The sequence below is a fragment of the Durio zibethinus genome, chromosome 24 (genome assembly GCF_047325235.1).
Source record: "Durio zibethinus cultivar Kanyao isolate XHJ-2024 chromosome 24, ASM4732523v1, whole genome shotgun sequence".
In the NCBI taxonomy this organism is placed as follows: domain Eukaryota; kingdom Viridiplantae; phylum Streptophyta; class Magnoliopsida; order Malvales; family Malvaceae; genus Durio; species Durio zibethinus.
The window spans coordinates 3,304,236-3,319,105 of NC_143185.1; the positions used below are offsets into that span (position 1 = coordinate 3,304,236).

The 14,870-nt window shown below is 32.1% G+C and overlaps 1 protein-coding gene and 2 long non-coding RNA genes across 6 annotated transcripts; all 3 read right to left on the reverse strand.

Annotated features, from left to right (window-relative positions):
* Positions 1–3,019: 3,019 nt before the first annotated feature.
* On the reverse strand, positions 3,020–6,654 carry LOC111316686 (MDIS1-interacting receptor like kinase 2-like). 2 transcript variants are annotated; one of them, XM_089753878.1, is made up of 3 exons: positions 6,086–6,224; positions 4,274–5,883; positions 3,020–3,607 (listed from the first exon to the last, which is right to left on the reverse strand). In XM_089753878.1, exons 2-3 carry the CDS (start codon positions 5,802–5,804, stop codon positions 3,222–3,224), a joined length of 1,917 nt encoding a protein of 638 aa, XP_089610004.1. In that variant the 5' UTR covers positions 5,805–5,883; positions 6,086–6,224; the 3' UTR covers positions 3,020–3,221. The 2 variants fall into 2 exon arrangements, with proteins under 2 accessions (XP_089610004.1, XP_022774483.2); XM_022918748.2 differs by having other exon boundaries at positions 4,274–6,654.
* A 2,130-nt stretch (positions 6,655–8,784) lies between these two features.
* On the reverse strand, positions 8,785–10,291 carry LOC149511843 (uncharacterized). The gene is made up of 2 exons (XR_016333102.1): positions 10,088–10,291; positions 8,785–9,351 (listed from the first exon to the last, which is right to left on the reverse strand). It is a non-coding gene; the product is annotated as an uncharacterized LOC149511843 (long non-coding RNA).
* Positions 10,292–10,658: 367 nt separating this feature from the next.
* LOC111315970 (uncharacterized) lies at positions 10,659–12,381 on the reverse strand. Of its 3 annotated transcripts, XR_016333105.1 has the most exons (4): positions 12,106–12,381; positions 11,743–12,010; positions 11,060–11,504; positions 10,659–10,929 (listed from the first exon to the last, which is right to left on the reverse strand). It is a non-coding gene; the product is annotated as an uncharacterized LOC111315970 (long non-coding RNA). The 3 variants fall into 3 exon arrangements; XR_016333103.1 differs by having other exon boundaries at positions 11,743–12,381; XR_016333104.1 differs by having other exon boundaries at positions 11,700–12,381.
* Positions 12,382–14,870: the final 2,489 nt, after the last annotated feature.

Sequence of the window (14,870 nt, forward strand, 5' to 3'; positions counted from 1 at the left end):
GTAGGTTTGATTCTTGGATTTTGTTGAAATTGGATGTCTAATGATTTATTGTTTATTGAAATACTCGGTCCCCAATTCATAGAGAAAAGGAAAGATCACATAAAAATAAAATCTTATAAATTTTGTCAAAATTCAATGGGATTCGGGTTTTTCAAATTGAGGTGGGATTTCATCCCTATAAAAAGATCCCAAATCTATAATCAAAGACACACAAGCAATAAGCAATCAATATAGCCAGCAAACTCAAGTAGCTAAAGCAAAATTTTTATGGGTTTGGTTCTGGGTTCTTGGGACTCAAAATTTTTTTGATGTTGGCCTTTTTTGGTTCAATTTTTGAAGAATTGGGGTTATGTTGAAGTTGTTGTGTTTACGGGATTTTAGGTCATTCTTAAAGTTTGTCTTTTTTTTTTTTTTTTTTAAAGCCTTGACCCGAAGCAGATCTGTGCATCAACCTGCTTTGGATCTGACCCAACTTGTAAATTTTTATTTTTCTTTTTCTTTTTGATTTTTATTTTATTTTCTGTTTTTTACTATTTTGTTATTTATTATTATTATTGAGTTAAAAGTGATGAAAAAGAGAAAAAAAATTGGTAGGATTTTTATAGTTTATTTATTTGCATGATTTATTTTATGATAATTATATGGATGATTTTTATGATATTTAATTGCATGAATTTATTATGATATTTGTCATGAATGATTATAATATATATTTGCATGATATTTTACGTTGATTTAATTTATTTGTATGATTTATTACATAATATTGCATGGGTTTTTATTACAATGATTTGCTTGCATAATATTTTTGCATGATTTTTGTTTTATATTTATTGCATGATATCCTTGCATGATTTTGGTATGATTTTTACTATAATATTTTGGCATGATTTTTATTAAGATATTTGCATGATTTATTTACATATTTTGATTGTGATATTATTACATGTTTTTTTTTTAAAGGAATTTTGTATGGTGTTATTTTGTAAATAAATGAAAGGAATTGAAATTTAATTTTAATAAAATATTAATATCCAATAACATAATCTCTTTAAGTGAATAACGAGTTTATCTTAAATATTTTTGAAATGAAAGAAATTTTTTTTAGTGAAAGTCTAAAAACATTTTTCCAATATTTATATATCAAAATTCATAAAAAAAAGTAATTTTTGATTAAATCTTAAACAAGATAACACGTAATTAATTTGATACAAATTTTGTGGAAAAGAAAAAACATAAAAGAAATAAATAATAAATATTTACAGTTGCTGATTCAATTCAATGAATTAGACTTACTGAATAAAAAATAGAAACTTATTAATTTTTTTTTCATAAACAAAAAACAAGGAATAGAACACTTCAATAACCACTAAATATAATGCAAAAACATATAACTGAGTAAAAAATACCAAAGTCCAACAAAAACTCAAAACAGGTTCTGAAAATTATTACCAAACATACCATTAATTTAATATTCAAAGAAGCAATGAATTCAATTTTAGTATCTTCACTTGGAGGAGGTAGTGGGTCAAGATCTGAGACCTCGCTAAGAGCTGATTTTAAAACAAAACTTCTTTTCTTTTGAGGATGCCAGTTAACTTTAACAAGAAAAGGAAATCCTTTTTGTAGATTGAGAGAGAAAGTTAAAATTAAAATGAAGGCGAAGGGTTTAGCTTGAGAGTATTTTTAGAATTTCATAAAAATTTATATAAAATTTGACAATGTTTCCCTTTTTTCGGTAATGGTAGTCAATCGCAAGGTTATAAGCGCGAAAAAAAATTTACAAGAGTGTAAGTGAGAAAGTCGAATACCATAGGGGATATATGTGGAGTTTACCCTAAAATTAAAGCATGTAAAATTAAAAAATAGAAAGACCATTTAGTCAAGACATTTTAGGATGATTTAAAATTATTTGATATCATATTTTAGATGGTTGTTGTAGGAGTGTTAAACCTTTCTTCACGCGAAATTAAATTTTTGAACTTAATCATTTGATTAGTAGATCAAAATCTATTATTTTTAGGCATTTTTAATCAATTTTAAAATTTCTTTAAAAAAGAATAGATTTATTTAAGTATTTAATCACACCTAATTAAAAATAATGACGATTACATACTTTGAGTCTAATGGGCGAGTTCTCAGACTTATACATTAGAAGACATTATAAATTTAACAAAAAAATTATTAAACCGGTAAACATCTTTCATATGGTCTCAGTCTCACCCCTCCTTTTCTGACCCTCATTATCAAGGAGGAAGAACCTGAATTTGCCTTGGCTTCCAGTCCTTCCCTATAGAGTTTAGTATAAGGATGTTGATCCTCGATCATGCCAATGACTCGGTCTTTCGTGGAACAATTTAAGGACGTTAACTTCGGGAGTCTAAGACTCGGTCTTTTGTGGAACAGTTTAAAGACGTGTATTTCGGGAGTCTAAGACTCGGTCTTTTGTGGAACAGTTTAAAGACGTGTATTTCGGGAGTCTAAGTCTCTTTTCTATCTTTATTTGAAGTGGTGTATCTTTCAAACAGGATAGGCACATGCAAAGGATCAGATTAACATTTTCAGTACAGTTCTACTTTTGCCCAGTCTTTACTTCAAATGGGTTATTTCTATTTTCTCATCCTTCGTTGCAAATCTTTCTGCGAAATTTCTCATCTTTTATACTTTCTGTCTGCAAGACTCATTCCCTAGTAACTATAAGTCCAGAATGCATTTTCGCTGCGTGCATCCAAATGAGGTTGAATTTTCTACAGAGATACGAAAATCTCAGTCCTCTGGCAATGGCTGTGGTATATTTTCGAAAAGGTGGCGAAGGAAAGCATTTTAGTTTAAAAAAGAAGGGATGGCAAGGGGTCTGATGGAGAATAAACATACCTACACAAAATAAAAATTATCGAATTTAATTACCTAATTTTTTTATCTAATTTTAACAATTAGATATCTAAAAAGAAATAAACAGATTAGATAACATCAAATAACAACCGTAATTATGGAAAATCTATCTTTAAGACCTGAGACCTTCATTAAGTTGATTTATGTCATAGAATATAACAACCAGTAATTTTGAACAAAATAAATTCAAGCATGGGAAACAGAAAGAGCAAGACAGTGGCTGGTTTCTAATTATTTCCCATGGAACCAGCTATCTCTCTTTGAGGCACATTCTTGTGTTGTGTCACAATGAATTACAAATGAAATTAGTTATAAACAAGTAGCTTTAATTAAACATGACAAGTTTCTCTCTTGCCTTCAATATGCATTTCATGGTTCACAAGTTGTGATAAAGTAATTATTCGGAGAGGAATCCCCAAGGATTTTTGGGAAGAAACAAACTTTTTGGACACTTCTTCCATCATTGGTCGGGACTTTGGTAGCGGATTTAAGCATGCCAATGCCAGTGTAGCGGCCTGAACAATATTCTGTGCAACCAGTTGGTTTGTTGGGGGTGGTAGACGTTTGTCTAACACATCAATTAGCTTGGTATTTTGCAAAGAAGATGGTGATGACAAGAGATCTCCAGGATGCTTTCCCATTAATGTTTCCAACGCCAAAATTCCAAAGCTATACACATCACATTTTTCGGTCACAACCATTGTGTAGGCAACTTCTGCATACACAAATTATATGCATGAAAAATTATAAAATAACAGAAAATAATAAAAAATTAATTCACAATAATATTTTACTTATTATTTACAATTAATTACTATTGAATATTTAATACTATAGTCCAAAAAATTTTCATCCCTTTAATCTTAGATGCTTCATATACTTTTTGAAGATGTGCTTACAAATTAATTTTTCTTAATTATATGGCTAGAAAATTAGAGCTAGATTATATAATTTTTTAATAATTAATTAATGGTTTGTTTTAATTGATGATTAAATATTTAACCTATACAATTTTCTAGTGATGCAACTAATCAAGCAATAATTACTTCTTTTTATGATGTTACATATATCACGGTCATAATCAAATAAATCTGTTTGATTATATTATTGGTAAAAGAGTTTGAGAATTTCTTTATTAAATTGCCTTATGGTTTTTATATTTAAAATTGCATTTTAGAAGTAAAATTTATTATATATTAATGTTGTTCATAAAAATATATAGTTATTAGATGTTTATTAAATGAGGATTAATAATCATGATCCACAAACTTAACATACTACTTATTAATGTAAGCATAACAATTAATTACTCTTAATTATTTGTTCAATTGTAAATTTATTTTGAAGCCAATAAAGTAGTATAAAATGAAAAAAAAAATACCTGGGGCTATATAGCCATATGTACCAGCAAGAACAGTCAGATTCGATGAATCAAGATGTAGCATTCTAGCAGTTCCAAAATCAGCCACAAAAGCCTCCAAGCTTGAGTTTAGCAGAATATTGTTACTTGAAATGTCTCGATGAACAATTGGAGGGGTGCAATCATGATGCAAGTAAGACAAGGCATGAGAAACGGATTTGATGATCTCAACTCTTTTTATCCAATCCAACTCTACAACTTCATCATCATTACTTAGGACCCAGAACAAGCTTCCTCTTTCCATGTATTCATATATCAGAAACATGCACCGCCGGTGTAGACAATATCCATGAAGCTTCACAATATTTCGATGTCGAATTTCAGACAAAATTTTCACCTCATTCCTGAAACTCTTGTCGAAACCCGGATCCTCAGCTTCAAGGCGATGAAGTTTTTTTAAAGCAACTATTTTACCACAAGGTAGTTGTGCTTTGTAAACACTTCCATAACCCCCAGTTCCAATGCAATATCGAATATCAAAATCTTCTGTTGCTGCAATAATGTCTTCATATGCTATCTTCCCATCGTAGTTCCATATTGAGCAGCACAAATCCCCATTTTTTGTTGTTAGTGGGCCAACTTGGTTTTTCTTAGCCTTAAACCGAGACAATAACAGACACCCCAGAATAAGAAAAACAGAGGATATGACAATGGGGAGGGCTATTTTTATGTAGTAAGGAGTTCGACCGCTCTTGGTCTGTGGGGGACAGGCGTAGTGTGATAAATCCTTGTTGCCATCAAACGCCTTGTCATTTATAAAGTAACAATCGCCATCACCTTTATAAGTAATCAAGGAATTGTTTGTCAACTTAGCAATATACAAAGGAACAATACCCGAGAGGTTATTGTAACTGACATCCAGTGTTGACAAATTTTTGCAATTACCAAGTTGAACCGGTATGGATCCACTCAATTTGTTTTGGGAGAGGTCCAAGACCTTGAGTGCTTCTAAATTCCCAATTTCTTTTGGTATAGGACCTTCTAAAAGATTTGAATCAAGGTACAATGCTTTCAATTTTGATAAATTACAAATAGAAGAAGGGATTGAACCACTCAATTTGTTTTGGGAGAGGTGCAAGACCCTGAGTGCTTCTAAATTACCAATTTGTTTTGGTACAGGACCTTCCAGAAGATTTGAGCCAAGGTACAGATATAGCAATTTTGATAAATTACCAATAGAAGAAGGGATTGGGCCAGTGAGGTTGTTATTATTGAAAAATAAATATTTGAGGTTGTTAAGCTTTCCTATTTCTGAAGGAATGGAACCATTGATTTCATTTTCTAAAAGGTAAACTATTTCCAATTTTGTTAAACGACATAAAGCTAGAGGAATAAGACCAGTAAATCTATTATCATAGATGCTTAAAACTCTGAGGTTCTTCAAATTTTCAACATTTGGAGGTATGGAGCCTTCAAGTTGGTTACTATGAAGGTACAAAGTTGCCAAATTGGTTAATTGATACAGAGTAAAAGGTATTAAACCAACAAGCATGTTGCCCGAGAAATCCAAATCAATCAAATTTGTCAGATATCCAATTTCTGATGGAATAGATCCATCAATATTGTTGACCCTGAGAAGCAGAGATTTGAGATTGGTTAATTGACCCAAATCAAAAGGGATTACACCAGCAAACTGATTCCAACTCAAATTTAAACTAACCAGGTTTTTCAAATTCCCTAGTTGTGGAGGGATGGAACCATTAATGTTATCATTATAAGAAATGTCAAGAAACTCTAATTGGGTTAGGTTTCCTAGGGAAGAAGGTAACTCACCAGATAACCCACAATAGGACAAGTTAAGGTACTTCAATGCGGATAGACCACCTATCTGAGGCGGGATATTTCCACCAAGTTTCCGATCGCTAAGATCAAGAAGGACAAGATTTGGAAATGAAGAGAAATTCAATTTTCCAAATCTATCACCAACCTGAATCACGTTAGCAGATGGGTTAATTTCGGTGATGCTTCCTGCATTGTTGCATGAAATACCGTGCCACTTGCAACGTTGAGAAATATTGTTGCTATAGCTACTCCACCAGCCACTCTCTAGCAAAGCCACAGCTTCTGATTCGAGTGAAGATACTGCTGCTAACAGGGTTGTAGCAAAGGAAAGAAGGATGGCACTCCACAACACCCCTAGAAAAATGGAATTGGTTAAGGATGAGGCCATGTCTATTTAGCTTGAATATCTGGTAAAGGTTCAGTTGTAGCATGTTATGATTTCCAGAGACTAATGAATTTATATGAAGATGGAGTAGTCAGGGTCTTCTTCTACTTTTTGTTAGTCAATTGTTGTCATTGATTGTTCTGTAGATGTCATGGAATTATAAATACGAATAATGCATTTTCCCAGCAATAGGTTGCATAGACTTGCAATACCGTGTTTAGATGACTTGAAGAAGACAAGTATCTTTCCCCGTTGCTAGCTAATCTTTAAAGTATCTTTACCAATCTAAAACACTCAATCCTCTCTTTGATTTTAATACTTCAACAGTTCTTTGTTTTCTATTGTTTTCAGCCATAAATTAAAGTTTATATATATATAATTAAGATGCAATTTATATTAAAAATGATTTTTTATAAAAATTATACTAAATTAAATCTTGAATCAATCGAATCAAATGCAAGTTACACATATTTTTCAAGTTGAGATTGAATGTCAAAAATAATAACAACATATCAAGATAGAGTATATTCAAGTAAAACAATTAAAATATCAAATCAGATTCAGCGTGAGAAAATGCATCCATCTCATCCCATTGCTATTCCTAATTTTTAAGGCATGCTACTCTTTTATTTCTTTCATTCTTTCTTTTTTTTTTTTTTTTCTCCTTACCAAGGAAGCAAAAACATGTACCTGTAACAGCCACATTTTTCATATGTTTTCCATTGATCAGGAGTACATGTTCATTGACTAGTATTCATTTCAAATGGAAAAGAAAACACGTTGGATCAAATTGGAGAATTTCCGTCTTCCATAGCAGCCAAGTAAACAAGATCATTTCACACATTGTAGCATTGTGTTCAGACGAGTGCAAGAAACAGCCACATTTTTCATGTTTTCTATCTCTAAAAGCTAACAGTAAATTAGAAAAGGATCCAATGTGGACTAGCTTTTGCTTGGATGTTAACTTAAAGTCTCCTTTTCTAACTGATTAATAATATTATTGCAAAGAAAGTTCAAAGAAAGGACAATATGTACTTGCGCTTTCTTCTCCACCATACAATTTCTTCAATTTGCATGTATTTTTTTATAGCTGGAACGTTACCAATTTCATTCTATGTACAATAAGCTGTTGGTAAATTCCACAGATAAAATGTTATATAAAAACCGAAAATTTTATCTTTCAAAATGTTTTAGACATTGTTTCTATTAATTGTCCTCTTTTTTGGATAATTGAAAATTGTATTAAAATTTAAAAAAACAAAAAAAGTGGATTTTATTCTGCTACATGAAAACATTAAGAGTTCAAGTCTTACCCAAACTAAACAAAATAAAAGAATAATAATAAAAATTAGCCAATTTTCAGAGTCAAAGTCTTTTCTATCTTTCATTGAAGTGTTTTATCTTTCAAATGAGACAAGCCCATGCAAAGGATCATAGTAAATGTGATGACTTCTAAGCTTTGAAATGTTCTATATTCTACGAATAAGTGATAATACAAACTCCTTCTCAGTAATAGCAAATCTTACGTGTCTTTCACGTCCATTGACTTGCAATGGAAAATAGAATCCATTGAACCAAATTGGAGAATTTTTTCGTTGATGGTATAGACAAAGAACAATATTTATTTAATTTTTCTCTTAAAAAAATTTATTTTTCCTGTATTTTGGTGCATGTTCTTCTGTGCTTCCCAACCTTTTATTTTTCCTACTTCTAGACTTTAGAAAGAAAGAAAACTGATTACTAAAGGTCTCGCCTTTCATGTTTTCTATACATTAATTGCAAAGAAAATTCTAAGATTTCTACCTTATCCAATTCTCCGCTTTGAATCTCACTTCCTCTCCATAGGTAGAAAATTTTATGATGGGAATTCAACCTAAAATTAACTAATAATAAGAGGATGGATAATTTATTTTAACAATTCTCTATTATACCTTAGCTTTAATTGATTTAAAATTAATTATTATAATCATGGAAAAAAGTTTTTTGATAATACCATTTAAACCATCTTGATAGAAATGCTTATGCTCTCACACAATTCTGGTAATTAAGCCAATGATAATATATGAGATGGTCTTGGTATAATATAGTCCAAACTCCTGAAAATTGAAAATTGATTTTATGATACTACAATATTGCCAAACGCAATGAATAATGACAAAGAGGCAAGAAAAAATGCACAAAAAAAAAAAAAGCATGAAGAAACAAATAATTCTTTTCAATTTAAAATTGAAGCTCATCATTCATGTTTATGCTCTTACACAATTATGGTAAGTCAATGATGATGTTGGAATAATATAGAACAAACTTTTGAAAATTGAAATCTTTGATTTTATGATACTAAAATATTAGTAATCACAATGAATGATAGTTAAAGGGGAAAAAAAGCAGAAAGAAACAACAAATTCTTTCCAATTTACAACATGAGATCTAAGATGGCAGAACAATCGAACCCTAATTGCCAGCATGCATGCTGTGAAGAATATGATTCATTTGCACCCTTTTCTTTCCACATTTATTTCAGGATCCATGAGTTGCAACAATGAAATTTCTCCAAGAGGCTTTGCTAGATGCCTTGGCTGACAAAAAAACTCAGTGGAGACCTGTCTCATGGTTGGTCATGACTTTGGTTCTATAGATAAGCATGCGAATGCTAGTATTGCAATAAGAACAATATCTTTGACAACTGTATAACTTGTTGGAGGTGATAGACGAGGGTCTAATACATCATTTAACACTATGTTTTCCAAAAGGAGCTTTGATGGCAACAATGATAAAGAGGTCTTTGGGATGCCTTCCAATCAACACTTCCAATGCCAATACTCCAAAACTATAAACATCACATTTTCAGTTACTACCGTCGTATAAGCAAGCTCTGCCAAACAAGAAAAAAGTGAAAAAGGATATGTAGAGCAACAACAAAACAAAGAAATTGAAATAATATTTCTCCAACTACAACAACCTAAAGATTCCTCCAAATGTTTTACATATTTAGTGATATGTCTCAAACCACACATACCGTTCTCATTAAAACCATCAACACCATCCCATCTTCTCCCGTATTCTCTTTGACACCATCAAAATCAACATGTTTTACAGAATCCACAAGATACTTCCCCTTCCTACTTCTTTTCCTTCTTGAACCACGCATTCCACAATCCTCCCCATCATCATCCCCATTTTCAACAACAGACGAAAAAGGTCTCACATTAGCATCTACATATTTCCTAAATTTACCAACTAAACCAACCAAATTCGTTGAAAACTCTCATTTGGGCACATCCAAAAATGGCACAAAAGGGTCTTTATCCAAAACCCAGTTTTCTAATTGTCTAAAAGAATGAAATTATCGAAAGGATAACATAAACTTAACTCTACAAACATTGCACTTAGATGTATAGATTCAAAACAGAAACGTTGCCAAGCCTCTTCCCATTTAATACCCACATAAAAGAGTAAAAACCCAACCTCCTAAGTTAATCGAACTTTGAAATTGCAAAAGTTTTTTTTTTTTTTTGCCACAGAAATTGCAATAAGTTAAAAGGAGTTAAAATGTGACAATAGAAAAGGAGACTAAAGAAACAAGAAAATGGGGATTTGCTGGAGCTTACCTGGAGAGGATTGAGAGACAGAGTGAGAGAGAGGAAATGGAGGGAAAATCCAGAGTCACCGGAAACCATAAATCCAGAGTCAGTTTGGATTAATTACCGAGGAACTGAAGACGTTAGGAACTCGGGGTGCTAGACTCACTCAGATTTGAGTCCGGTGACTCGAAATTTAATGGGTTTTGCAGCCTTTGCGTTGGCCCAATTGTCTTGATAGTCAGTTATGATTTATGAAGCCCGCATGATTTCTGTTTATATATGTTATAAAAATAATAAATCAATTTACTAGTGCTGAGAGAATCTTATTAGATATATCAATTTTAAATATAATATAATGATTAATATAATTTAATAAAAATAAAATTGTTATAATTTAAAATTTTAATAAAAATATTTATGAGTTTGACAAAAATAATAAATAAAATATTTTATATTTAATATGTCAATAAAAATTACAACACAATAACTTTTTTGTTTTATACAGGTTAAATACAAAACAAACATGATAAGATGCACAAACTCTCAGATCTAATTTCATGTTTATAATTAACAACGTGTTTGCCATATATTCCCACAAGTTTAATAAAATGGAGATTATCAAGAATCAAACGATTATAATGAAGACATGAACTGATAACATTTGTGTTCAACAGCTCCTCTCTATGTCATATATTCCCACAAGTTTAATAATCCTGCTTCATAAAACATGGGAAATTGAAAAATTATGGGAGTTTCAACATAGGCCTGTTGTCAACTGCAAGGATGATATCACCAAGTATAATATTACTAGCGAAACCTCTGCTGGAGGGGAGTAGCCCAGCCTTGGCTGCAAAACTGTTACTAGGAACCTAAAGTAACATGTAGTAAATGTAAGAAAGTTTTAAATATTCTACAAGCAACAGCTTATTGACAGAATAAAATCTCTTAGTTATTGAAAAGATGGTTGCGCTTTCAAAGTTCGAACTAAATTTGGAATACCTGAAGGATAAGGGCCCCTTTTCGAACATTAAGTTGATTAGCAATCAGCTCAGGAGCAATTTCAATATTCAACCTGCTCGAAGAGCCTGACAGTGGATGAACAATGAAATATGAAGTAGTAGAGCTTGTTCCTTCAGGGTAATATTAAGTTAAAATTGTTCAGATGCTCAACTCTTAGTAATAACACCCATCCTTTTATCCCCAAATATTGCAACATTATGATTGTAGTGATGGTTAAAATGCAGAGAAGGTGAAAGTAAAAGGTCTTTATTGGGAAGAAGAGGCAAAAAGGGGATAGCAAAGATCAGAAAATAAGAGGAGACCAAGAACTTGACCTTAGATTTATAAATAGTAATGAAACTTACTTTGCCAAACTGGATCAGCTGAGGAACAATCTTCAGCACTGTGGAGAACGGGATGGCAAATCCTACACCTGCAGATGCACCTGAAATGCAAATAACAAAATCAGAATGCATTACACAGGAAGCAGCTAGCTTTTATTACTACTATTATTTTTGGCCAAGGGAAACATCGAATCATGAAATATCTTCTCATCAAGATAGAATCAATATTCCATAACTATTTTGTTTCAGATTATGGCACATGACATATGCAACAAAAAGACGGAATGTAAAATGACCTGTCTGTGTGAATATAGCTGTATTAATCCCAATTAGGTTTACCTGTCTGTGTGAATATAGCTGTATTAATCCCAATTAGGTTTACTTTTGAATCCAACAGAGGATCTCCACTGCAACAAATAAAGAAAGCCAAGAAATAGCAAGCAGTGAGGAACTTGTTTAAAGAAATTAACTTTAAAATTTCGAGAAGGACGCTGAGGATTAGACAAATCATTTGGTGAACCTGTTTCCTGGATTTATGGCTGCATCTATTTGAATTCCACCACCAATTGTCACTCCAGTTTGACTAAAAATGTCTCGATTCAATTCACTAATAACTCCAACGGTAAGGGTATGATCAAAACCAAATGGATTTCCAATTGCTAGACATTGCTGTCCTACTCTTAAATAAGAAGATTGCCCTACCTTAATTGGCCTCAAAAAATCTTCAGAGGCTTCTACCTAGCATGTTGAAGAGATCAGAACCAGTTGCTCATAAACTTTCAGTAAATTAGCATATTATAGAGTATATGCACAATAAGAACAGCATTGGCTTGATGGATAAATTGATCGAGCCTATGCTATTACAGGTAACATAGATTTTTTTTTTCCTTTTTGGTACAAAGGAGTTATGCATTTGTTCTAATTTTAAGTTAGTACAGCCATTTTTCTTCATCTCATTGTTTAGGAAATTGCAGTTTCTATGTTAAAATTATTCATTAAACACTCAGCGATAAACAATTGAAGTTCAGACATGTAATAGACCTGCATAACTTCGCTTGTGAGAATAGACTAGTTTTTAATTGATGTGCAACCATGTGAGAATGCATACATACACAAGTTATGATCAGCTTACATCTGTGTAAACAATTAAAGATGGTTACACATACCTTTTTTATTAATTTGGTGTAATATAAATTCTACTAAACCAGATTCAATGGTCTATTTGTGTAGACTGTAGATCTGAATTTCCAGTTTCAAAATGATTGAATATGTCTAACAAAAAGGTGACCATATATTGGTGTAGCTTGTAATATAATCAGACCAACCAATAATGCAGTTCAGGCAGTACTTTACACGGGAAAATCAAAGGAAAACTTACCTTTAAAACAGCAAGTTCTTTAGTGCGATCAGCACCAATCAACTTACCCCAAAAATTCTTTTGTACCCCATAAAACAGCAGTTAAACAATCAGAGAAACAGCTGCAGCAGTCCAAAACTTAATACCAGATAATGCAACTCAATTTACCAGCAAAGGCTAAGGGCACTGCATATATCACGCTTCTGATGCTAGGATATTAACTTGTGCAACAACTTTGCCCAGGACTTGGATTTCTTGAGAGGGAATTACCTATCACTGAACATCCAAACAGAATAGTTAACCTGGAACAAAAGAGGAGAGAAGAAAGTTTATAGAAGAAAAATATAAAGGAAGAATCTTAATCTGATATAGCTGACACTGATTACAGATTACCATAACATAGGGGGATGTTTTAATTAGGCATCGACTAGGATTCTCATGTAATGGAGATTCCTTAAATAATCATGTATTAGCATTCATCAGAGAGATAACTGCTATGGAAACAGATAGTTTACTGGAATTCTCGATGTCCTTGATCAATATATAGTACTTTGGGTTCATTTATTAGCTCTTACCATGATATTTGTCACGATATGTCCCTTTTGATTCCAGACAACACCAGAACCATTTTCTTTTGGAATCTGCCAGTAAACATAATGTTGCAGCACCCTTAGATGAGTTAATAAGCATGAAAGCATTTTAAAGTTAATGCAGCAAAATACTTAATGACCAGCTCTGAGTGTATGCATGAGGGAGAGGGAGAGAGATAAAGAGTTTCTTAGCCTTCTCTGTCATAAGCTTGCTTCTGTGAATTAAAAGATTACAGACAATGATCGATCAAATGAAAATCAGAAAAATACCTCAACAGCACCAGTTACATTAAGTTGAGGACGCAATGTTATATAAAAAATGTTGACAACAGAGTATGTATTCTTTTCAAAGAGTTGGACAGTTTTTTCCTATCAAATTGTTATGTATAAGCTTAACACTTGGTAAATACCAGTACAGAAGAGCTCGGAACTATAAACTAATCACAGAATTCCAAAACAACAACGATTTATCGAAAATGAACCTCAGAAGGGAAGAGAGTTCCGGAAGGAAAAACAGGAGTTACATCTTCAACTGTCACTGATGGATCCTCCAATGCTTGAGCTGCAAATCCACAATGTATCCCATCATCAGAAGCAAATTGCTAAAAAGTACATAGATAGTAAGAAGGAAAGAATAACATTAAACTCGAAGACAGTCGAAGTGGCCAACTACAGCATATCCTTTCAACAGCATGGTTTCCAATTATCACTTTTTTGCACCTTCCAAAAACAATAAAGGCTTAGCTGTGCACCAATCTGTAGTTGCCTGTTTACTACTGCTATAAATTTTACTGGCAAGTGCATTCAAATAGATGACACAAGATTTCAACTCATTTACATTAGTAAGTTTAGTTGTCAATGATAATGCGAACTGTTAAATGAATTTATCAATAAAACAAGGAAGATTTCATCGACCAACAAAATCAATTCATATGAATCAAGTTCTTAAAGTGGCAAAGGGGAAACCAAAGCTGAAATGTGCAGACCTAATAAGAACCTTGCAGAATGGTAACTCCAATAGGCAAAAAGACTTTCTAGCAGCACCCTCCTTGTTGCAAAAGGAATACTTTTGCCTATTATTACTTCACCCAAATCCACCATTCGTTCATTAACCAACCTAAAAGCATCAATCAACAAAAATTATAATAATAATAATAACTCCATAAAGAACTGAAGAAAAAATGAAAGTTGAAATCATTTTCTGTAACATCAATGACAAGTGTATAAATTACCAATCTTGGCCATTACTACTAGCATTCACTTTGTTCAATAAAAGAAAAACTGATAATTTTACATATGCATGTATATATATGAATATAACGCACGTTTATTTATATATAGTGACATTCATACGTGCACACATACATGCATAACCAAATACACATAAACTCACATACATAATGAAGCTTAGATTGATAAACACATACACCCATACTCACATTATAATAATGCTTCTATGTATATATAAACGGATAAATTGATTCATATATAAACACATACATACATATACATACATACAC